Here is a 25461-nt window from a genome sequence, read left to right as displayed (position 1 = left end):
TCATTTCCTTTGTTTAAAAAATTCAGTTAACATCAAGAGAATGTATGTCTTTTCAGTTTCTAAAAGGGAGAATCCTTTAAGAAGATAAGAGGTACCAAGATGAAAACCAAGAAAAGTAAGCAGTGCAATGTGGTGCTAGGAAAAAAATGGGGGAAACAACAGAAATAAGGCAGAAGAGATGAAGGTAAAGATCGCAAAGCAATGGAAGAACGAGATGACAAGCTTAGTTCGGAAGGTCAGGTGAGGGGAATGCTTAGTCTGATATCTGTCCTAGGAGAAATTATTAAAAGATTTAAATATGTAATCCAAAGCTCTTAATGAAGCAAAAGATCACTTGAAAATAATTTTGATTAAAAAGGGAGAATATACTATAAAATATTTATTTAATAAAAATAAATTTAAAATCTGTACAGAATTGAATACAAAGTACAACAAATTATTTTCACTTCTTTGCGAAACTGCATACAGTACAACTTGCAAATAGGGCCACATACCATGATGTGAATTTACTATTGTCTTAAATAAGTAAAGGCTCTGATTGTACCACAAACTTAGAATTAAATTTCATGGAAATATTGCTTAGGTAACACGAACAATTTGACTGTACCACAGTCTATGTTGCTAAAAAAATTAAAATCCTTCAAACCCCGCTTTTCTACTTGTTTCCGAGGAAACAATTATTTAGCAACATAAAACAAAACAAAGACAAAATGTAAAAACTGGAGGCTGCTTTTTATGACGCCACTTCCCCTTCCCCTCCTCAGGCAGCGTTCTTTTCCCTTCCCTCATTCAGAAAGGAAGGTGAGTGGAGAATGACCTATTCTTATCCTCATTCATTTGCTTCTAGAATTCCTGCTTCTACCAAATAAATAGGTCAGTTTTAGAATCCTGACACTATTATTCATTGTTTACCTATGTCATTCTAAAAAAGTTACTCTAGACTTTTTTTAAGCTAAGGCAACAAAGTTGGCTTTAAAATAGTGTTCATGTCTCACATAAACTAGCAGCCACTTTAGACTAATTTCCCAATTAACTGTATACAGAATAACATTTTTTCAAGTAACTTGGAAGTGGAATCACTAGCAATTCTTATTTTAAGCAAATATTCAAGATGATCCACCTTTAGAAACAAAGGCAGATTTAATGTACAAAATGCAGGAACCAAGTCTTCTGGTTCCTGTCCCATTAAAATAATTTAAAAGAGGCTCAGTTTGTGAAAAAGACCTTGGAATAATCCAACTCTTAGTGACATCTTTACCTTGTATAAGGAGGACAAATAATGTAAGTTATAAATGGAGATGATGTTATTTAAAAAAAAAAAAAGACCTTATCAATTTATTTTGGAAATACAAGGGAATGCAAATACAAAATGGGCTAGTTGTATCTTTAGCCCATTCCTTAACTTTTCATCTTGGAATTAACAGTCCTTCATACAGAATAAAAGACAAGCAAACCTACTTTAAGTTTTCTAATTAGGTCGCTTAGATTATTAGCAGGCCTCAAAACCTGCCTTATTTTTAAACTAAATTAGCTTCTCTGGGAAGCATATGAATAATGTAAAAATGTACTTCTGAGGAAAATCTACACAAATACTTACCTGTCAAGATGGGAACTGAGAATTTCGCACAATGAATTTTTTTTAAAAAAACTTAAAATTAGAAATGACAAATACTCCTTATAGGAAAGAACACCAAACCAGAGCAAATACTGTCACTGATAGGAACAGCTTTCATCTGCAGAAACACAAATGCACGCGAGTAACACAGAAACAAGAATTAAGTTGAACGGAGCCGGGTGCTGTCAGAACATATTTCTACTCCGACTAGTAACATCTTGTGGCCCCTGTGAAGCCCTGGTCCCACCAGGCCGAGCATCTGGCTAATCAGATACGGAAGCACTTGACCTATGAAACACCAAACTCACGTGCTAGCAAGTATACATCACCATGTGCTGCTTGACTGCTCTTGATTACTTGGTTTTCAAAATCAAGTTCACTTTTGAATCAGAAAAAAAAGGCATCCTTAAAATTGGCCCTTATAAATAATCTATGAAATAAACTTCACTTCTGAACAGTATATTATGTTACTCTAGGAACACAAGGTAGAGTCAGTTGGCTGCTTTGAAGCCATGAAGTGCACATTCATAAATATATGTCTACACTTTAAAAAATTAAATACATCCAGGCACAGCTGCTGTGCAGGGTTTTTGCTTTAAGAAGCTCATCAGTAGTGGATTATGAAGGGTTTACTTGAGAACTTGATTCTGGATCTTCCCGCTTCCTGTATTTCTTCATGATACTGCCCGCACCGTTAGCCAGGAAAACCACAGCGATGAGTGCAAAATAACCAGCGTAGATGAAGAACTAAAGAGGAGGGGGAGAAGCAATTTAGAGGATTATTGATTAGAAGATGAGATCTTTTATTACATTTATGTGAACAGACTATAAGTAAAGGTACATTCAGTTTCTCAATAAAACTCCAAAAAACACGTGTGCTTACGTGATGGACCAGCACTGAGGATACACTAGGCAGCGGTGACACTGAAGCCTGACTGCCTGTGTGCAGATCCCAACCACGCCCCTCACCAGCTGTGTGACCTGGACTGAGAGACTTAGTCTCTGAACCTTGACTTCATGTACAGACCACTTTGTATTTCATAACACTTCCTTGTTTTCTAGGGTTGTTGAGAAGGGACGAGCTCATGTATATAAGTGTGTTGGCAAAACGCTACTGCTGTGAACACTGCTTTCATTTTTGTTGCTGTTATTATTGTTGTAACTGAATCATGGGCTCTACCCTCAGGCTGATAGGTGGGTATGACCAACAGGCCAAATTCTGACGTTCAAGAACTTCTACTCTTTCCCAGAAGAGGTCAACTATATTCCATTACAAGACTACTTTTTATAAGAATTTTCTCTAAGCCAATTTTTTAACGTGACTATATCATTTATCAACATCGTCATCATCTTCTTAAAATAACTAAATACCGATAAGCTGGTTCTATGGGTGCAATAAGCCTGTCCCTCTAATCCTTCGAGCCAGATTCTTTAAAATTTGGATACATTTTTCTATCGGAAACCTGTTCATTAACCATGGTTGTTACGGTTACGAGTTTCAGCACAGCCCACAAAATTCTATTTACTTACTTACTCCATCTGTTTAAATCCACCATTTCTACAGCAAGATGGCAAGCACTTCGTTACTCTCCTACCCTCCATCCCAAATGTACGCCCCAACCCTTGAGAGGTCTCCTCAAAGTTTTTATTGCAGGTAGTAACTGGGAAACACTTAAGTCGTTCTTACTTAAAAGAAAGTAATAAGCTCCCGTTCCTCTGCTCTATCCCCCGCTCCCCTGCCCCAGCCTTTTTTGACGCAGCATGAAGCAGTGGGAGATGCCTAGGCTTGAGACTCAGATGCTGGTCTGAATCCTGGCTCTGCCACGCTATTACTGACTGTGACCTTAAACAACACACCATCTCCCAGACTCATTTTCTCGATGTCTAATCCTGACAACAACCCTGCAAAATTCTCGATAAAGTACCTGGCACAGAAAGCATTTAACGCATGTGACTTATTATTATTTCCCTTTTAGATCTCCTCAGTAAAAACAAAGGGATACTGCCAACATGTTAGGTCTTTGTATTCTAAGAGAACAATTATGGAAGGAAGGAAGGAATAATGGAGATGGAATCATTTGGGCTGAGATGGGGTGAAGTAGGCACTTTTTGATTCAACTGCCCATTTTGCAAAAGCATAGAACAAGCCCTACCTATAACTCACAATGCATGAAGGCATGCTCATACAACCACACAATTCCCAAGTGAATGAAAGTATTCACATTGTCTCTGGGTGTTTGTGCAGGTGTTTTCTCAACAGGTCATGTGTTAAGAATCACAGTGCTGTTCATCAACAGCAAGTCAGTACCTTGGTATCTGGGCGAGGGGTATTGTAAATAAAGAAGGGTGGAGACTTAGTTCTGAGATGAAGCAGGGCATCTCAAACATGGGATGCAGTATTCCAGGCACAGAATTAAAAATGGAGGGGAAATAATAACGGATGAGGAAGCAGAGAGCTTGGCCTGGAGGGGACCACTAGCACCTTTTAGCAACACCTGGCTGCTTAATCACACTCAGAATGTTCCAGGGCCTCAGCAGAAAAATCATGGTGCCAACATACTCCTGGAAGAAAAGAACTGAGGGTGGAGGTTCACTGAGGAAGGAGGAGACACTTCTACTTTTTATTTTGTATCTGTCTACATGGCTTGAATTTATTTATTAAGCATGCTCCACTTGTAACATCTTCAGTACTGAAACAGAGATCCTACCTGAGTGGTAATTTCCAAGCCAAAGCCACTGGCATCTACCACAATGAGCGTGAGCAGGGTCTGCAGTGCCAGAGCAATGAAGGTATTCACACCAAACACTAGGGCGTAGCGCTCCATGCTGAGGTTTGTGGCAATCTGAAAACTTTAAAGAGAAAAAGAAGAAAGAACAGACAAGAATGACTTCCAGGGTAGTTACAGTCTTTACTTTAAATGTGAAGAGTAGCTCCTTCTTTCTACCATCAATTCCCTTCCCAACCAAGTGAAAAAGTACTTTGTTGCTAAATGATGTGAATCTCCTGCAAACATCTGAAAACAGCAAGAACATATGGACAAGGAAATAAACGAACCTTGCCTAAATGCTTCCTCAGGAGAAAAACTGATAATGCACATGTAATATAATGATTCCTCCCATTTGCCTCTTTTAGCCAGAATATTTGTTTTGAAAGAAACCAAAGAAGAAGTCACAACTTTTCCAAATGCTTTGAATCCAAATACATACGTTGCAATGGTGATGAGTAACATGTAGATGATTCTGAAGACGACATAGGATGCGTAGCACACCCAAATGTTATCCACAGTGTCCATGATATACACTGCGGCAGCAATCAGGAGAGAAAACAGAGACAGTGTCAGCTCTCCCCAAGTTGACCAGGATATTTTAATGTAACCAACTGCAAACACGGCAACAGCACCTGCAAAACAAAGAGAGAAAAGTAATGTAGTTATTTTGCTAAACAAGTACTAGTTCAGAAAATTAAAAATTCAGCTGAGATTACTGCATTTTAAGATCTTCTAACCCATGAACAGAGGAGCTCAAGATTATGGGGGACTTTGAAAGTCAGGCAGAGAATTCTGGACTTGATGGAATAAATATGGAGCCACTGAGAGATGATGAGAGACTGAATATGAGATGGAAGCGGACAACACAGAACTAGGGACGCTGCTAAGGGAAAACTACCAGGGTGGACACAGAAGCAAGAGTCAAAAACAACCGCTGACAGTATCTGTGCAACGTGGCAGGATGGCTCGTCTCTCCTCCCAACTGAGGGGCAGTTTAGAACATGGTAAAATGCTGGTGGTAGCTATGGAGTGCTCTAAGTGCCAATCACAGTTACAAGGGTTTACAGAAATCATGTGAAGTCTTCCAAAACCTTTAGAGGTGGGTCCACACGTTAGAAAGGGACAATAGAATAATGGCCAAAGACATAGGTTCTGAGTTCAAACCTTGGCTTTAATACTTACTATCTCTATGATCCTGGCAAGTTATTAACCTATTAGTCTGCGGCTTCCTTCACTGTAAAATGGGGAGGATAACTGCACCCATCTTAGGAATCCTGTGAGGATTGAGCTAATAGACATAAAGTCTTTGGAACAGCACTTGGCACGTATTAACACAACAGATATTAGCTACTGTGGTTATACAGCACTGTAGACTGCTACTCAAAGTTTCACAACAAGTGGCAAAAGCACCCAGTAAATCAGAGATAAACAAAAACTTAGGATAAGAAGACAGTTTAGGAAATCATTACATTAGGTTTCCCAAAGGCTAGGAAAAATTCAAGTTTGTCAGTCAGTCCTCCACCTATTGAACACTTTGAAATTTTCATCCTACATGATAAAATCAGAGCTCAAAATAAGTCAATTATTCTTTGGGGGTTACTTCAAATTTGGGAGGGGAGAGAAAATCTGATTTTGGTTGACTTCACGACCCAGAGGACTCTCCCCCATCCCTAGCAGCCTCCACTACCCTGCGCAGCTTACCCAGTAAGGTTGAAGCGGCCTCCACACCGCCGTTGTAGACAGCAGCATGGCGAGAAGGCATCACCTGCTCCCACAGGACCTGTGCATAGTTCACCACTTGGAAATAGCCACAGGTGGAGAGGGCCCACCACACGGACCAGCAGAGCAGTGGGCGAGAGGAGTAGCATATCAAGAAGTCATTCCACAGGACCTTCAGCACAAGCAGACGGGCTGGCTTGGGCTCCTACACAGTAAAAGGGAAGAAGGCAACTGCACAGAAAGCAACTGTATAGACTCAATTTTCTATTTAACACACGTTTTCCTTCTTCCTTGTGAAAACCAATTGCTTATTTCATATATATACACACACATATATATATAATACACACTTATATATGCAACTTCATATATATAGATATATGTGTGTGTGTGTATATATATGTATGTATGTAAACTTCTTAGCAATTACATTCATCTCCTCTGGGGGAAAAACACACTCATATAATTTTTGCTTTGAATGCTCTACAAATATTAGTACACCCAGCAAATGATACACTGTTTACAAAATGAAGGTAGAAAGATGGTCCGAGATTGCATACTTCAGCCAAAGGGAGATGACATTGCCCCACACAGTGGCAAGCAACATTAGGAATAAGCAATAATCGGTAACCCTATTAAATTAGTGTTCAGGCAGAGTCCATCAATGAGAACCTATCCTTATAACTGACAAGATTCACTGAAAGGTAATGGTTAAGACAGAAATCTTAGAAAGAAATAAACCAAAATATTAGCAGCAGTTCTCCCTGGGCGGTAGGGTATCAGTGATTTTTTTCTTCTTTATGCTTTTTATATCACCCAATATTTATGGGGACTATTACAATTATAATGAAGTAACAAAGCTACTATGCTTGTAACTCAGTGAATCAAGACATTACTGAGCTACGTGTCATCCTGAGACTATGCCAAGAAGTCAGTATGAGATCCAAACACCCTGTGAAATATCTCTGACCCCAATCGTATCAAAGGTTGCTGTAATTCCCGAGCCTTGCTTAGAAAACAGGAAATTTTACTTTTGTGGCTAACACAGAAAGGCCAAAATGAGAGAATCCAAAGGGACCAAAGGGAAGCTAACCATGAAGTAGCACGTAAGAGGCAGGACGTGTGATAGGAGCCATGCAACAAATTAGTAGCACTGATGGCAGCAGCATGATTCAACCTGCTCGCTGGCTGGAAGCTCCTTGCTTGGAGGCCATGGCATGTATGGAACGAGAACTTCCAGATGTAAAACGATTACTTATTAATTTCAGGTCTATAACATAATGATTTGCTATTTGTATACACTGTGAAATGATCACCCCAAAACTCGTCATCATCTGTCACCACACATATTTATAATTCTTTTGTAATGAACACTTTTAAGATTTACTCTCTTAGCAACTTTCAAATATGCAATACAGTATTACTAACTACAGTCACCACTGTGTACATGCTGTACATCCCCAAGACTTATTTATAACTGGAAGTTTGTATCTTTTCACCCCTTTTATCCATTTCGCCTACCATCTGGCCCCTGCCTCTGGCAGCCACCAATCTGTTCCCTGCATCTGTGAGCTTGTGGGGTTTTTTTGTTTTGTTTTTAGGTTCTAAATATAAATGAGATAATTTGATCTTTCTTTCTCTGTCTGACTTACTTCACTTAGCATAATGTGCTCAAGGTCCATCCATATTGTTGCAGATGGCAAGACTTCATTCAAGTTTTTATGGCTGAATAATGTTCCACTGTGTGTATACATATGCCACATTTTCTTAACCCATTCATCCATTGATGGACACCTACTTTGTTTCCATATCTTGGCTATTGTAAATAATGCTGCAATGAACATGTGGGTGCCTATACCTTTTTGGATTAGTGTTTCCATTTTCTTTGAATATATACCCAGAAGTAGAATTGCTGGATCATATGGTAGTTTTATTTTTAATTTTTTGAGGCACCTCCACATTGTTTTTCACAGTGGCTGCACCAATTTTACATTCCCACCAACAGTGCATGAAGGATCCCTTTTCTCCACATCCTTGCCAGTATTTGTTATGTGTTCTTTCTGATGACAGCCATTCTGACTGGTATGAGATAATATCTCACTGTGGTTTTCATTCGCTTTTCCCTGATGATTAGCAATGTTGAGCATATTTACCTATACCTGTTGGCAGTCTGAATGTCTTCTTTGGAAAAATTTCTATTCAGATCTTCTGCCCATTTTTAAATTGGGTTCTCTTTTCGCTGAGTTGTATGAGTTTCTTATATATTTTAGATATTAAACTCTTATCAGACATATGATTTGCAAATATTTTCTCCCATTTAGTAGGTTGCCTTTTCATTTTGTTGATGGTTTCTTAGGCTGTGCAGAAACTTTTTAGTTTGATGTAGTCCCACCTAATTATTTTTGCTTTTGGTGTCAAAGTTTAAAAAAGTCATTGCCAGGACAAATGTCAAGGAGCTTACCACTTATGTTGTCTTTTAGGGGTTTTACAGTTTCAGGTCCTCGGTTCAAGTCTTTCATTCATCTTAAGTTATTTTTGTATAGCCCCTTCGCCTTTAAATAGAACCTTTTAATGAGTATAGCTAGGTGTTTACAATACCAAGCTAAATGCTACTCTTTTCTTAGCTCAGTTATGTGCGGAGGGAGATTTGTCTATGGTCAAACTAATAGCTGGGATGGAAATTTCCAAGAATAAGTTTGCTTCTTTTATTAAGTGCTGTTGAAGGGCAGAATCTTGATACTAATTCTTGCTATAAACAATGAACACTTTTTTTTTATGATGAAAGGAAGACTATCATTATTTCCTCAGCTATTGATACTCCATTGTCCAAAACATTCTAAAAGCATATAGAATGAGCCTTAACCGATGGGCACAAGTCAAGTACATCTGGTTTCAGGGAAAAGGAACCAAAATATGTATCATGGAAGAATTGGTATTTGAGACAGACTTTGGGTGACAGAAAAGACTTGAACAGAGAAATAATGAAGAACAACTTTCAAAACAAAGGAAATAAGAAAAGCACAGAGGAAGGTGCTTTTGAAATGAACTTAAGAATCAGCAACGATAAAGTTCTCTTCCAACATAAAGGCTTCTGGGACATTGTTTCCTGCTCTGCCCTCCTGTGCACTTATCTTGTTCTAAGAATAGTCATTTTTGCCTTGGCCTGCTACCTCACAGCGCCCCAGTTCATAAGCCTGAAAGCAGGGCACTGGCAACCTGTTAAGAGTTGGCATGGAGATCTGCCTTTGGCTACTCTTTTTCAGGGGAGATGACAACCATCTGAGCCTCAAGGGCATTAATCTGCAGAGGGGAGCAGGTACAATCATATATGGCTACACACCTCCCCTCCATCCTAACTCAGACACATCCATTGGCAGGGGTCCGACTGGAGATATCCAGAGGGAAAGGTTGTGACCGCAAGTGGGAAAAAAACAGGAGGGTCAAAAGGCAGACTATGTCCTTCACACAAGTCTCTCTCTGATTCTGGCTTTAGTGCTCAGGGCCAGCCCGGTGGGAAATGCAGAGTACTGCCCAACACACACCTCCCATCAGTCGTTTTCACCATTATAGTTTCAATTCTTTGGATTCTGAAGGCTATTCTGACATGAAAAGACACAGAAAGATGAGTATTAAACAACACAGTAAAAAAACATATTATAAAGCTGCATGTAGATTAAAATTATATTACTATAATATATACATGAATTTTGAAAGGTCTGAAATATTAAGTGACAATCTTTGGGTGGCAGAAATTCAGATTATTTTGACTTCTTTTTATATAGTCTTCGGTACTGTTTAATTTAAAAATTAAGTATGAATCTTTTAAATAAAATCAGTAGAGATTTTCTTTCTCCTCTTAAGATGTTTATTAGCTATGTACTGTAAGAGTGACCATTGAAATTAAGTAAATAAAGGCCATTTTCTCCCCAAAATGCTGGATAATCTCCCTGGAATAAGAACCAAGCAATTTTTCATAGTTCAGCCGATTCACATCATATCTAAGCTCAATTTTTACTTGTTTATCACAATGGGCGTCTAGGTTTTTAGGTTTTATTTAATGGTTCTGATGCTGGGTTTTTCTTTTTTTGTTGTTGTTTTTTTGGGGGGTTTTTTTGAGGCTTTTTTTTTTACATTTTTTATTGATTCATAATCATTTTACAGTGTTGTGTCAAATTCCAGTGTTCAGCACAATTTTTCAGTCATTCATGGACATATACACACTCATTGTCACATTTTTTTCTCTGTGATTTATCATAACATTTTGTGTATATTTCCCTGTGCTATACAGTGTAATCTTGTTTATCTATTCTACAATTTTGAAATCCCAGTCTATCCCTTCCCACCCTCTACCCGCCCCCCCCCCCCCGGTAACCACAAGTCTGTATTCTCTGTCCATGAGTCTATTTCTGTCCTGTATTTATGCTTTGTTTTTGTTTGTTTTTGTTTTTTAGATTCCACATATGAGCGATCTCATATGGTATTTTTCTTTCTCTTTCTGGCTTACTTCACTTAGAATGACATTCTCTAGGATCATCCATGTTGCTGCAAATGGCATTATGTTGTCGGTTTTTATGGCTGAGTAGTATTCCATTGTATAAATATACCACATCTTCTTTATCCAGTCACCTGTTGATGGACATTTAGGTTGTTTCCATGTTTTGGCTATTGTAAATAGTGCTGCTATGAACATTGGGGTGCAGGTGTCATCCTGAAGTAGATTTCCTTCTGGGTACAAGCCTAGGAGTGGGATTCCTGGGTCATATGGTAAGTCTATTCCTAGTCTTTTGAGGAATCTCCACACTGTCTTCCATAGTGGCTGCACCAAACTGCATTCCCACCAGCAGTGTAGGAGGGTTCCCCTTTCTCCACAGCCTCTCCAGCATTTGTCATTTTTGGATTTTTGAATGACGGCCATTCTGACTGGTGTGAGGTGATACCTCATTGTAGTTTTGATTTGCATTTCTCTGATAATTAGTGATATTGAACATTTTTTCATGTGCTTTTTGATCATTTGTATGTCTTCCTTGGAGAGTTGCTTGTTTAGGTCTTCTGCCCATTTTTGGATTGGGTTGTTTATTTTTTCCTTATTGAGTCGTATGAGCTGCTTATATATTTTGGAGATCAAGCCTTTGTCGGTTTCACTTGCAAAAATTTTCTCCCATTCCGTAGGTTTTCTTCTTGTTTTATTTCTGGTTTCCTTTGCTCTGCAGAAGCTTGTAAGTTTCATTAGGTCCCATTTGTTTATTCTTGCTTTTATTTCTTCTAGGAGAAAATTTTTGAAATGTATGTCAGATAATGTTTTGCCTATGTTTTCCTCTAGGAGGTTTATTGTATCTTGTCTTATGTTTAAGTCTTTAATCCATTTTGAGTTGATTTTTGTATATGGTGTAAGGGTGTGTTCTAGCTTCATTGTTTTACATGCTGCTGTCCAGTTTTCCCAACACCATTTGCTGAAGAGACTGTCTTTATTCCATTGTATATTCTTGCCTCCTTTGTCGAAGATGAGTTGACCAAAAGTTTGTGGGTTCATTTCTGGGCTCTCTATTCTGTTCCATTGGTCTATATGTCTGTTTTGGTACCAATACCATGCTGTCTTGATGACTGTAGCTCTATAGTATTGTCTGAAGTCTGGGAGAGTTATTCCTCCAGCCTCTTTCTTTCTCTTCAGTAATGCTTTAGCAATTCTAGGTCTTTGATGGTTCCATATAAATTTTATTATGATTTGTTCTAGTTCTGTGAAATATGTCCTGGGTAATTGGATAGGGATTGCATTAAATCTGTAGATTGCCTTGGGCAGTGTGACCATTTTAACAATATTGATTCTTCCAATCCAAGAGCATGGAATATCTTTCCATTTTTTAAAGTCTTCTTTAATTTCCTTCATCAATGGTTTATAGTTGTCTGTGTATAATTCTTTCGCCTCCTTGGTTAGATTTATTCCCAGATATTTTATTACTTTGGGTGCTATTTTAAAGGGGATTGTTTCTTTACTTTCTTTTTCTGTTGATTTATCGTTAGTGTAAAGAAAGGCAACTGATTTTTGAACATTAATTTTGTAACCTGCTACCTTGCTGAATTCTTCGATCAGCTCTAGTAGCTTTTTTGTGGACCTTTTAGGGTTTTCTATATATAGTAACATGTCGTCAGCATATAATGACACTTTTACCTCTTCTTTTCCAATTTGGATCCCTTTTATTTCTTTCTCTTGCCTGATTGCTGTGGCTAGGACTTCCAGGACTATATTGAATAGGAGTGGTGATAGTGGGCATCCTTGTCTTGTCCCAGATTTTAGTGGGAAGCTTTTGAGTTTTTCACCGTTGAGAACTATGCTGGCTATAGGTTTGTCATATATAGCTTTTATTATGTTGAGATATGTTCCCTCTATACCCACTTTGGCGCTGGGTTTTTCTTTTTCTTTTTTTTTCTTTTTTTTTTAAGCTTTAGAAGTTACTTCTTTCCAACAAAGAATGAGAGTCTATTACAGTGGTCTTTGGAATCAACTAGATCTTGTTTGAAAATTCTGACTGTGCCACTTTCTTTGTGCCTTTGGGTAACTTACTTAATGTAGGCGTCAGTTTCCTCATCTGTAAAATGGGGATAGTGATACATCTATCATAGAGTTTTTGTAAGAATAGTAGTTTTAATAAGAATGAGATAATGAATCTAAGGTTTCTAGCACAGTATCTGGTACTCAGGTCAAAATAATGGGAGCTGAGAGGAGGAGGCAGCAGCAGCATACCTGCCTCATGTAGAGACAGAAAAATTTCTGAATCTTAGGCATTTTACTGTCAAGTGGAAATTAATGCTTACTTCAACAAGCTATTGGAAGACCTAGATGAGTATTATTCAGTATGTAGCAAGAGCTTAAACAATGCTGGTTTATCTGATATTCTATTTGTCATGATTCATTTATGTAATCAACAAATAGTTATCGAGTACCCATACCATGTGTCTGGCAATGTTCCAGACACTGGTGATACAGCAGAAAAGCTCCTGCCCTTATGAAATTTACATTGGAGCAAGGAGACAGGTGATAAACACACACAAACAAGACAGCTTACAGTAGGAATAATACCATGAAGAAAATAAACAAGGTAATGGGCTAGTAAGTGACTGTGTTCTGGAGACGTAATGAATGACTGCTGAGTGTTAAAGGGCTCCCTAGAAAGCTGATGCCTGAGTTGAGACCTGAGTGACATAAAGGAACCAGCCATCAAAGTCACAATGAAGGGGAGTCCTGACTGAGAGACCCTCCTGAGTGAAGTTCTGAGGTGGGATAGCTGACGTGTTTCAGATCAGTTAAGAGATAAGGTCAGAGATGTTGGCCAAATCGTATGGGGTCTTAGAGGCCATGATGAGATGAGAATTTTGGATTTTCTTCTAAATCGAAATTTCTTCTATGATTGGAAAACATAGGGGGATGGATAATTAGGGTTTAATACCTAAAGTATGAAGATTTAAGTCAAGGGCTGATGACTGCAATTAAGTACTTCTATGATACTAATTATGTGTCCCGACAGATATGGGGGACTGGACAGAGTTTTTCACGCTGTGGCTGGGAAACACAAGCAAAAGGACATAGTACCTTCACACCTTCACATCAACCAGCTCACAAAACTCAGGATTCGAGAGTTAGAGAAAGCTCAGTGATCATCTGGTTTAACACTCTCCACATCTAGGAGTAGCCTAACTCAGTTAAAGAAAAAGAATTCCTGAAGGAATTAGTACCAGACTCTAATAATACATTTCATAAGGTCCAGAATACTGGGGGTAACTAATTCAAAGGGAAAATGAGAGATTATTTACAGCCCCACAAATAAATGTCTATAGTGAAGGTACAAAGATGTTCTTGATTATTCATAGCTAATAAAAATAATCACAGAAATCACCATGTATTGATTACTTGTTATGTATACTAATTTGAAAGCCTTCCATGGCTTTATGTAATACTTGAAACAACCCTATGAGGTAGGTATATGAATGAGGGAACTAAGTTGTAAAGAATTCAGTATCTTGCCCAAGATCACCCGGCTAATAAGTACTAGTTCTGGGGCTTGCCTGCTTTTTTCAAAACCCACTGTACTGTGCTGCCAGAAATGATATTAAGGACAAAGTGGGAACATTCATTTTGCTGCTGTCAGCGTTTGATGGAACTCAAACACATATACACACTGAGAATGCTTGCTAATAATAAAAGGTGTCAGTCTACAAACAGAAGCTATATTAACAGATACCATTCATTAAGTATTGATTGTGTATCAAGCCCTGTGCTAAAGATGGTTTACTTTACATTATTTCTAATGGATGAGCAACTTAAATCAGGCCCAGCTACACACCAAGCACAAAACGAGTCCAGTTGCCTGGTTAGGAAAGAAAATCCCTGGCTTTGGCTGCTCCTCTTCCTGCAATGTCAGCAGGCTTTGCCCCAAAGCAACAGACTCATTCTGAAAAATCAACTCACAAATACTCTAAGGTAACTTGTGGACTCGGCTATCACTCTGACTTCCACCTCACTTTCCTCTTTTATAAAATCAAGGAAAACCACCCACTGACCTAGCACTTTTCTTTACCGTAATTACCGTGATTACCCTTAATGATTCACTTAGGGGCTCTGTCAACTTAAAATGGCACTGTGATCTCCAATATCCATATTCTTACTTCCCTTCAAGCTTGTCAAAGAAAAACAGCAGAATTTTAGGGAGGTTAGGTACAGCTGCCCAGAAGCACTGCTTGCCTGTCATGGTGTCAGCAGCAGAGCCAAGGAGATCATGGAACTGACTTGAATCCTAATTTTTACCACAGCGTGGCCAGAAACATGAGTTCTGACCATGTTGTTATCCCAGTGAAAGACTTCAAGGACCAAAGTACAGATTGAAGTGGATCTCATATATGATCTTAAATTACGTTTAGGAGTATATCTGTGTAATTCTGTACAACTCATTAATGGTGGATCCTAATCCTTACCTCTAAAATGAAAGGGTGATGTGATCTAAGGTCCCTTGAAACTTTAAGATGCTCTGATTTTCTATGACCTGTGGTTAGAATCACTCCTAACTCTAAAATTTTATAATTCTTCAGCATGTCAAGTACTAATATCTTAACATTGTCATTCTAAGTGAAATAAGCTAGAAAGAGAAAGAAAAATACCATATGAGATTGCTCATATGTGGAATCTAAAAAAAAAAAAAAAACCAAAGCATAAATACAAAACAGAAATAGACTCATAGACATAGAATACAAACTTGTCATTGCCAAGGGGGTGGAGGGTGGGAAGGGATAGACGGGATTTCAACACTGTAGAATAGATAAGCAAGAATATATTGTATAGCACAGGGAAATATAAACAAGATCTTATGGTAGCTCACAGAGAAAAAAAATGTGACAATGAATATATATATGTTCATGTATAACTGAAAAATTGTGCTCTCCACTGGAATTTGACACAACATTGTAAAATGATTGTAAATCAAAAAAATGTTTAAAAAAGTCTATAAATAACAAGTATCAAGTTGGTCTAGGACAGAGTTTTTTAGACTTCAGGTTCCAACTCATTAGAAGGTAATAAAATCAATTTAGTGGGCAGCAATCACATTATAAAAAAACAAATATAATGGGATGTGTCAGAATAAATTATTGAGTTGCAAAGCTTTTGTTTCACAGATGAATTTGAGGGGTTCAAGACTTCAGCAGAGGACATAACTCAGATGTGGTGGAAACAGCAAGAGAACCAGAATTAGGAGTGGAGCCTGAGATTGTGACTTAACTGCTGTCATCTCATGATAAAACTTAAATGTATAAGGAGCTGCTTCTGATGGATAAGCAAAGAAAGTGGAATCTGCTCCTGGTGAAGATGCTATGAAGACTGTTGAAATGACAACCAAGGATTTAGCATATTACGTAAACTTTGTTGATAAAGCAGTGGCTGGGTTTAGGATGACTGACTCCAATTTTAAAAGTTCTACTGTGGGTAAAATGCTATCAAACAGCATTGATGCTATAGAGAAACCGTAAAATGAAGAATTAACTGATATGGCAAACTTCATTGTTGTCTTATTTTAAGAAATTGCCACACTCACCCCAATCTTTAGCAAGTACCAGCCTGATCAGTCAGCATCCAGCAACAATGAGGCAAGACTCTCCACCAGTAAAATGATGACGACTTGCTGAAGGGTCAGATGATATCATTTGTTTGCAATAATGTATTTTTAAATTAAAGTGTATATATTTTTTAGACATAATGTTATGGCACTTAATAGACTACCATATAGTGAAAACATAACTTATATGTACTGTGAAACCAAAAGAATTGTATGACTCGCTTTATTAGGCTACCTGCTTTATATTTCAGTGGTCTGGAACTGAACCCACAATATCTTCAAGGTATGCCTGTATCAGGTGCAATTTCCAGCCTCAGGTGAGGAAGATAACTTCCTGTCCTTAAATAGTTTGGACTTTAATTCAGAAACTGGAAGTAGAGATTCATCATTTATTGCTATCACTTCATTAAGAGGAAATTTTCTGAGAGCTTCCTTTATATACCAAGTTCTGGGACAGAAAGATGAAGAAGAGACAGACATTGCTGTGGCTTCTAGGACATCTCTGACACGGGCAATATAATGTGCCAGTCTGACCTTGGAGGTCACTCACTCCAGGGGAAAATATATTTGTCATCTCTAAGATAAATCAACATTACTGTGAATCAATGAATGAATGGACCAATGAACCAACTCAAGATAAAACCAAATCCAAATGAATTCAGGGCTTCCTGTCTGTTTCTTCACCATTGGTCTAGCTCCCAGGGTAGCAGCCACAAGACATTTAAGGATGTGCTTACCTGTTCCTCCACAGGAGGTTCTTCTGTATTTAGAGGGATTTTTGATTCAACATCCTCCCACTGGGGAAGGTGGTTAGAGGTTGAGATGTCAGTGGCAATGCCACCATTCTGTACCTTGACACCATTCCTCCCCTGGTCGGCGGGAGGGACATGATGAAAGAAAAGGCTCTTCTGTGGCATAGGCAGAAACCAGGCCACTGCGAAAGCCACAGAAACGCAGGTAAGAGAGATGACGTTCAGGCTGAAGAGGGACCAGCCTGCCACTGAGACGAGGATCTGCCCTAGCACGGAGCCCACCGTGAAGCCCACCAAGGTGGCACTTCGACAGTAGCTTGTAACTTTCTGGTACATGCTCAGGTCTACCACACTGTAGATATAGGAATAATAGGCAATTTCAGTGGCTGTAGCGATGCCATAGAAGAATTCTAAGAACTGAATGGCCAGCAGTCCCTGGGCGTAGAGCAGCATGAACCATGTAACAATAAGGCTGAGTCCCTGCAGCAGAACCACAGGTTTGTAACGGAGGTAGTCGGTGGCAAGGAACACGGGAAACAGCAGCACCAGGTAGGAGTAAGTCCATACTGGATAAATTTCATTTAAGACCTGATGGAAAAAGGATAAAATCCCATTAGTGATATCAAAGGAACTGGAATAGTCGTAACAGTTTATTCTTACAAAACAATCTACTGATACCTCAAATATCTCATCCTTATCAACCAAAGGTATCAATCATTCTGATGATTGTTGGGAATGTACTTCCTGTTTCCACCGCATCATTTTTCTCCTAGTAAAACCCTCCCTGTTCAGCAAGGTCTGGTTCAACGCCTTCCTCATCCCGGACAACTTTGTTGCAGCTGACAGTATTTGTATCCAAAGCTCTTTTGATGTTGCTTTCTTTCTATGTGCCAGTTTCCCCAGTTACCTCATAGGACTGGTTCTTAGCCATGGCTACACATCTCCCAAGGAGCTTTGAAAACTTTGGATGCCCAGCCATAGATATTTTTTAAAAACCTCCTAGGACATTTTAATATGAGCCAGAGTTGAGAACCATTGCCTAACAGATTCTCGCAGGGTGGACTTGACTTTCATGTGCACAGCCTAGTAACCAGCACACTCTTTGGAAGACACTTGGCTCAATAAATGCTTTGGAAACAAATACATGCCCTAGAATCGTTGTCAATTCTTACTTTTAGCTACAGAATGGGGACCCTTGATCCTACTGTTTGATTAGGTTTCTATGATTTTACTGTTTAAGTTTCTATGATTCTAAGTTTTATTTCTTTGGGGAAATAGTAATAAAGAGGGTAAACCTGTCCTACAGTCTTAACAGAATAACTATCTGTGGATGGTAGCATTATAAGCAACTTTGAGGTCCTTCTCTTTGCTTGTCTGTAATATGAAAAAATACGAAGGTTTTGTTGTTTCCTTCTTCATTAATTTTTCAGTGGAAGATAGAAATAATCTTAAACCACAAAGACCCCAGCTGGAATTTTAGTTCCATCATTTGCTGTATTAGAAACAAGTTATTTATTTATTTTTTTCCAGTTCCTTTTAGCCTTAATCTCCATTATCAGTAAAAGAGAAGTAAAAATTATGCCATAGTGTTTGTTGCAAGGATTAAATGAGAGAATACATGTAAATCACTCACTCCACTTCATTCATAGGTCTAAAGACTTAAGGACTAAAGCTGAAACACAGACCACGTGGGACATTAGGAATTAAATTAATGGAACTCTCACCTTCATTCTTGCAATAACACTCATTGTAGGGGACTTTTCCCTCTTCTAACACCTACCCCAGAGTCTAGCTAGTTCCTGGGGGTTTAAGTAAGTCAGTTTTTTAAGCGATCATTTCAAAGTCTGGCTCAGTGGCCCCAGTTTGTAAGTGCTTCCTGAAATGCAGTCTTGCTAACAGGCTAGATACTTTGCAATGGAGCAATCTAATCCTAGGCTCTGACAATCTAAGACCAAAGGTAAATTTCTTTTTTTAACTCTCATGTATACCTCATTTCACCTATGTATAAAGTGGACTAGTTGTTTTACGGCTTTAGAGGAACAGTAAAATAAAAAATTATTATAAAATATTTTGCAAGTATAGAGAACAACTATAAAAGTAAGATATAATCTGAAATATATTCCAGACTTGATTTCTGACTGCTGACTGGCCAAATATCAAAAGTGATTCATCTAATAGCCTCACTTTCATGAATTTTGTTTTCATTTGTGTTCATAAATCATTTAGTAACTTCCACTTAGGAAATTTTCTTGCATCTGAATTTGTGAATGAACAAATAATCAAGGACTGTAGAAGTGGTTCTTCTTCACAAGTCTGAAAATTTTAGCAAATGCAGAACAAAGTGCACTCAGCTGACATGACACAGGGAGAGACGGTCTCTCAGTAGAAAACCAAAGGGGATAAGGGCAACCTTGAGATGAAAGCCCTGAAGAGTGAAGGCTTCCTTACAGACTTTTCACAGTTGTGTTCCATTAGCAACTTTCCACTCCTTTTTCTGCCTGCAATTTTACAGATATTCTCCTACAGTTTTAAGTGTGAAACTGCCTCCACTGTTGGAACTGCATGTTCCTTCACCTTCACATTTTCCCCAACACAATGTCACTAAGCCATGAGCCATCACGCCCTTCCTTTAAAAATATCTTCCCACAGTTCCCTATCTTCTTTTGTTTTCCACCACACCCCTTGGGACTTAATCATTGAGTCTTCACTCCAGTAAAATTGCCTATACATAGACATGTGCTGTACCTTTCAATAACAGTTGTCCCAAAAGAATGAACTGCCAAGTTTTCATTATAAAAAATCTCAGCCTTTCCGTTATCAATTTAAAGTATTTATATTGATGAGCCTAATTCTACTCCTAATACAAAACCTCAATTTAGATAATGAAGATGAGGAAAAAGCAATGCCAAGTAGAAACAAAGCAAGTGGGAGGATAAAGACCAGACGGGTTCTCTTTAACTTTTTCTAAATAAGAAATCTGAATTTACTTCTGGGAGAGAGATCAACCCAGGATGAATGTCCCTTTCACAGTATTATCAGCATTATAACAGCAAATCTCTACTCATGTGCTATACACTATGGTGATGACCTTACCTACATTACCTCACTTAATCCAAACAACCCTAGGAGATAAATGCTTTTATCCTCTCTATTTTACAACTGAGGAACCTGACCTTAGGTGAATTGCCCAAAGTCACCCCAGCTAGTCATTGTCAGAGGGAGGATCTGAACCTAGATCTTCTGAATCCAGCACACTAAAATGCCTCATTTCTTTAGCCAGAAAACTCTTACTGATCATCTACTATGTTCTAGGCTTACTTCCAATGCTGGCAGCAGCTTTTTCAACCTGCAAAGGGGTGCTTTCATAGGGCATCCATGAATACAGAAGACCAGACAATTTCCAGAGCTTAGCCATGGGGTCTCCAATAGACCCCTTCTTTCTCAGTGAAGCTGTTATGCCAGGAAATGCTTCTTTGATGAGTACTTTGAACCCTGAAGAGAAACCTTCCACATGCAAAAATGTACGGATTGCAGACTTAATTGTCCATACCTGGACAATACCTTCTTATCTCAGGTAAAATCTGCCACATGAGCAAAGGGAATTGATTTTATTCTAAGGTGCCTTTCACAGCTCTTTGGATCAGAGCTTGTTTGAGCTTTCTTCTAAGTTACAAAAAAGTCAAGGGAAAACAATGTTCAGTTTTAATCTCTATTCAATCAGGCCAATCAAGTTTCAATTAAACAACTAGTTAATGAGTACAGACCAGTGGATGAGAGACTGGATATGCTGGACTTATGACTGTAAGATTAATGTAGGTGGAGCTTGGGCATGTAGAAGGCCAGGGGAAGAAGGAGGTAGTAGGAGATAAGGCTGTTAAGGAGGCAAGAGCCAAATTCTGTAAGGCTCTGAATGTCAGGAAGCATAGTTAAAAATATCTTTTTATTGAAGTATAGTTGATGTGCATATTACTTAAGTTACAGGTGTACAGTATAGTGATTCACAATTTTTAAAGGTTATATTCCACTTATAGTTATTATAAAATATTGGCTATAAATTGTACAATATACCCTTATAACTTATTTTATACTTAACAGTTGTACCTCTTAATCCCCTACCCTTATGTTGCTCCTCTCCCCACTGGTAACCACTAGTTTGTTCTCTATATCTGTGAGTCTGCTTCTTTTCTGTTATATTTGCCAGTTTGTTGTAGTTTTTGATTCCACATATAAATGATATCCTATAATATTTATCTTTCTCTGGCTGACTTACTTCACCTAGCATAATGCCCTCAAAGTCCATCCATGGTGCTGCAAATAGCAAAATTTCATTCTTTTTATGTCTGAATAGTACTCCATTGTATGTATATACCACATCTTTATCCATTCATCTGTTGATGGACATTTAGGTTGCTTCCTATCTTGGCAATTTTAAATAATGCTGCTATGACGCTATGAACATTGGGGTACGTGTATCTTTTTGAATTCATGTTTTAGTTTTTTTTTTTTTTTTTTTTATATACCCATGAGTGGAATTGCTGGGTCATATGGTAGTTCTATTTTTAATTTTTTGAGAAACCTCCACACTGTTTTTTACAGTGGCTGCACCAATTTACATCCCCACCAACAGTGTATAAGAGTTCCCTTTTCTCCATATCCTTGCCAACATTTGGAAGAACAGTTTTAATGTTTAAGTTTAATGCTTTAAAATTTTCAGATAAAGGTAGTGAATGTCCCAAATCACATGCTGAAAAAGATGAAGGGATAAAAAAGTTTTAGGCTATAAATAGCTCTATTTTATTTAAAGTTTGGCTTTCAACTATTGAAATATGGTCAAATTTTAACCTGTTTAAAATTTATAAAATGATACCTAAAACAGGCTAATGGTTTTCCTGAAATCTAAGAAAAAAAATTTTGAGATTGTTAAAAAGAAATTCTGTCCTTTTCCCTCTCCTTTTGTCTTCTGTTTTGGTTAACAATACCTTTATTTAAGATGATACCACTTAGCCCTTCTAAAGTCTTCTAGGGGGAAATACAAAGTTCAATACAAATACTACTGACCATGATTTGACATTCACTTTGCTCAAAAATCATGTGATATTAAATAAGTAACTGTCCATTGGTGAAATCAAGCACTCAGTCAGGAATGAGAACAAGTTGTCCTATTCATTTTAGTTATCAGATATTCAAAAAATCTAGGGTTCCAGAGAGGGTAGACAGAGCCAGACGGTGCACGACCAACAGAATGGGCCATGATTCTGAGGTCCTCAGAGACAAATGACACCAGGTTTCTCTTCAAACCCTACCCTCTTCATCTAATTTGCAGTAACAGAAGTGTGCTATGTTTTTGTTACACAGTCAGCAAATATCTCCTGGGCCTGGTACCCCTGCTTTATTCCTATGCCCCCTGAACATATTCCGCTTGCCCTGGAAGCTGTCCGATAAGACAGGGCACATGATGGCACATCTCACAGCAATCCTGCCCAGGGCACTTGGACAAAATAGATCAGCTTTCAAATAGCAACACTGAGAGTGTGTTCCTCCCCTGTGTGCTTTTCCTCCAGGCGAGGTACACAAACTGTGCAGATCACATGGCAGTTCCCAAGAAACTTTAATTGTTAGCAGCCCACAAGGAGCACCACTTCTGTTCAGTGGCTACACCTCAGATTTAGTGGTTGTTTTGGGTCTCCAGAATCATTTTCTCTCATATTTACTGCAGTGATTTTCTTTCTTTCTTTTTTTTTTTTAATTGAGGTTTGGTTGGTTTACAATGTTGTGTTAATTTCTGGTGTACAGCACAGTGATTCAGTTATACATATATATGCATTCCTTTTCATTAGGCTATTACAAGATACTGAATATAATTCCCTGTGCTATTTGTAGGACCTTGTTGTTTATCTATTTTATACATAGTAGTTAGTATCTACTGCAGTAACTTTCTTCTTGCAGAATCGTTCTGTTCCCAAGAGTTGGCCCTTTCCATTTTATTATTGTTTTGAACCAATATTACAATTTAAATCCGTAATGAATAACAGTTACAGTTCCTTGTGGACTGCTCCGTAAGACCAAGAAGTAGAAGATCTGAAGTTGGGTAAAGGTCAGTGCTACTTTCTAGTGGCAAGACAACGTGAGAAACTCAAGTGAAATCCTCAATCCAGGGTTCAAACACTGACTTCCAATTCTCTGTTAAGTGCCCTTGAAAATGGACAAGCAGTGCAACCACAAACTGGACTATGAGTAATTAATCCTACTCTGACCTGTTATGCAGGGATACTGAGTTGCTACTCAAAAGAGGTGACTACTAATTACACCAAGAAGAGTAAGGTTTAAATGGGAGGAGTGTTTCATAGCCACTGGGGCAGGAGGCAGGGTGGGAGGAAAAGTAGACACAGGGAAAAAGGAACAGCTAATAAGTGCCCACTCAGCTTTCACCCTTTGTAGTGTTGAAGGGAGAGGATGCTGAATCTGCTTTATTTGGATTCTGTTGTAGCACCTTGAGTTTAATTCCTTTTTCAATTAATACGTCTTTCTTGAAAAAAAAAAAAAAACAAGTGTTGAGATCAGCCATATATTTCAAAGAGTTAAGCACATTTTTAAAGTATACAGTGTACTTCTGAAGTACTTTACTTATAAATCCTCCTACGGAAAATCAAACAGCAAGAAGTTCTTGATCATGGACTATGTACTCTCAATTACTCTGAACATCACAGCAGAACAGAAAGGAGCAAAACTGACACCTGTATAGCAACAATTCACAACGCAAGAAAAACTGTAAAAGTGCCAACTGTGTGGTACCATCTAAGTATCTGCTTTTATCCCAGGAGGTGGAGGTCGGGTTGGGGAAGCATATCCTTCGACACAGCCTCACCCAGTTAAAAATCAAGACAAGATGATAGATTCTTGTTGTCCTGTATTGTCCTTATTTGAGAACATCCGTCTTGTCAAAGGTTAAAGAAAGTAAGGTAGAAGGAAGAGGGTGCAGCAGGTAGAGGGAAGATCCTTTCAGAAAGCAGGGGTTACTCCGCATCTGGTTCCTTACTTTCAGGCAGCAAATATTTATTTAAACCTTTACCATGTCCAAAGTACAACTTACTGTTTTCGCTTTTTTATCCAAAATTCTCCTCCTTCCCTCCCCCGCCCACAAGCAAGAACTGCTGGATCAGTGTAAGCAGAGTGGGGGCTAAGTTACTTTACAGCATCATCAGCACCATCATCTGAAACACACGTGCACTGGGGCTCCCGAGCCGCTTTCCGAGCCCTTCACATAAGACGTGCCCCATAAATCAAGGCACGACAGAAAAACAGCATGAATTAAGATAGATAGAGCCCAGCACCGGCATAGAACTTTACCCGGAACGGCTCACGCGGCTCGAGCGCCTTTCCTTTCTTCCTTCCCTGAGCCGCATCCCCTCCGCCCGCTCCCACCCACCCCAGCACACCTCCGCCCGCCGCGCCCCCCGCCGGCCCATCCACCGCCCGCCCGCCGCGCCTACCTCCCTCTTCGTCAGGTTCTTGTCCGGCCCAAGCAGGTAGGGCGTCAGGAAGGGCTCGGAAGGCCTGAGGTTGGCGAAGAAGCCGTAGGCGCAGAGCAGCGCTGTGGGCAAGAACCAGCACTCGCGCGGGACCCGAGCCGTGCGCAGGAGCATGGTGGCCGCCGCCGCCGCCCGCCGGGACACCGGGCCAGGAACATCCATCCGGGGCGGGAGGGGCGGGAGGGGCGGGAGGGGCGGGGACCCGGCCAGGGCCCTTCCTTCTCTTTTTCCTCCTCTGCCAACGGGAGTGAGGTGGAAGCGCTGCCCCAGCGCAGGCACCTGCAGTCTCGAGTGGCGCCTCCTCCCGGCAGGGCCAGGCTGTTCTGGGACAGCCGCCTCAGGGCGCCGCGCCTCCCGACCTTTCCCAGCTGCCAGCGCCTCATGGGTCGCCGCCCGCCGCGCAGCCCTAAACCAAACACACCCTAAAGCCCGCCCTCCGCCATCGCCTCCCCGCTGAGAGCCAATCACAGCGGACGCCGGGCCTTAGCTTCTCTCCCATTGGTCGGCGGCTCACAAGCGGCGAAGCCGCGGCGGCACGCCGGACGGCTGACGTCCTCTGGCTCTGGCGCGGGGGACGTGTAGGACTCCCATCAGGACGCCGCAGTTCCTGGCGGCGGCGCGCGCCAGTCAGGTGGAGAGCTGGCCGCCCACAACTCGAGGTCTCCTCGGACGTCCTTCGTGCTGCCGCTCACCTGTGGGGAATGCTCCATGTTGGCCTCATCCCCACCGGGACAACGCGCAGTTCCAGTCATCCTCTCACATTCTCACGGTCACTCTCTGGACGTTCGTTCGAATTCCTCTTCCAGAGAGACTTAGTGGCCAGCGCCGGGCAAAGGTTTATCCTTGAGGCGGGGGAATGAATGCTCTCCCTTTCCTGCAGCAGCGTTCAGGTTTTAAATTGTATTCATCTGTGGTAGAGAAGCCAGAGATTTAAGCGGTCGTGGGCGTTGACCAAGAGCCTGAGCGGGAAAGATGGATAAA

General features: G+C 39.8%; 1 protein-coding gene across 1 annotated transcript; it reads right to left on the bottom strand.

Moving 5' to 3' along the window:
- Positions 1–364: 364 nt before the first annotated feature.
- Positions 365–24867, bottom strand: SLC19A2 (solute carrier family 19 member 2). The gene is made up of 6 exons (XM_006220425.4): positions 24442–24867; positions 16937–17539; positions 6085–6307; positions 4823–5015; positions 4324–4465; positions 365–2362 (listed from the first exon to the last, which is right to left on the bottom strand). Exons 1-6 carry the CDS (start codon positions 24640–24642, stop codon positions 2234–2236), a joined length of 1491 nt encoding a protein of 496 aa, XP_006220487.2. The 5' UTR covers positions 24643–24867; the 3' UTR covers positions 365–2233.
- Positions 24868–25461: the final 594 nt, after the last annotated feature.

This window comes from Vicugna pacos, chromosome 21 (assembly GCF_048564905.1).
Source record: "Vicugna pacos chromosome 21, VicPac4, whole genome shotgun sequence".
Lineage (NCBI taxonomy): Eukaryota > Metazoa > Chordata > Mammalia > Artiodactyla > Camelidae > Vicugna > Vicugna pacos.
Note: the sequence above shows the minus strand (reverse complement) of the source record. Positions and strands in the feature narration are given on the sequence as shown.

Coding starts and splice junctions, on each gene's coding strand:
- SLC19A2 (XM_006220425.4), bottom strand. CDS start 24,642: ATGGATGTTCCTGGCCCGGTGTCCCGGCGGGCGGCGGCGGCGGCCACC. Junction 5,016..6,084: donor GGCCGCTTCAACCTTACTGG/GTAAGCTGCGCA, acceptor TTTGTTTTGCAG/GTGCTGTTGCCGTGTTTGCA. Junction 2,363..4,323: donor GCTTGGAAATTACCACTCAG/GTAGGATCTCTG, acceptor CCTCCTCTTTAG/TTCTTCATCTACGCTGGTTA.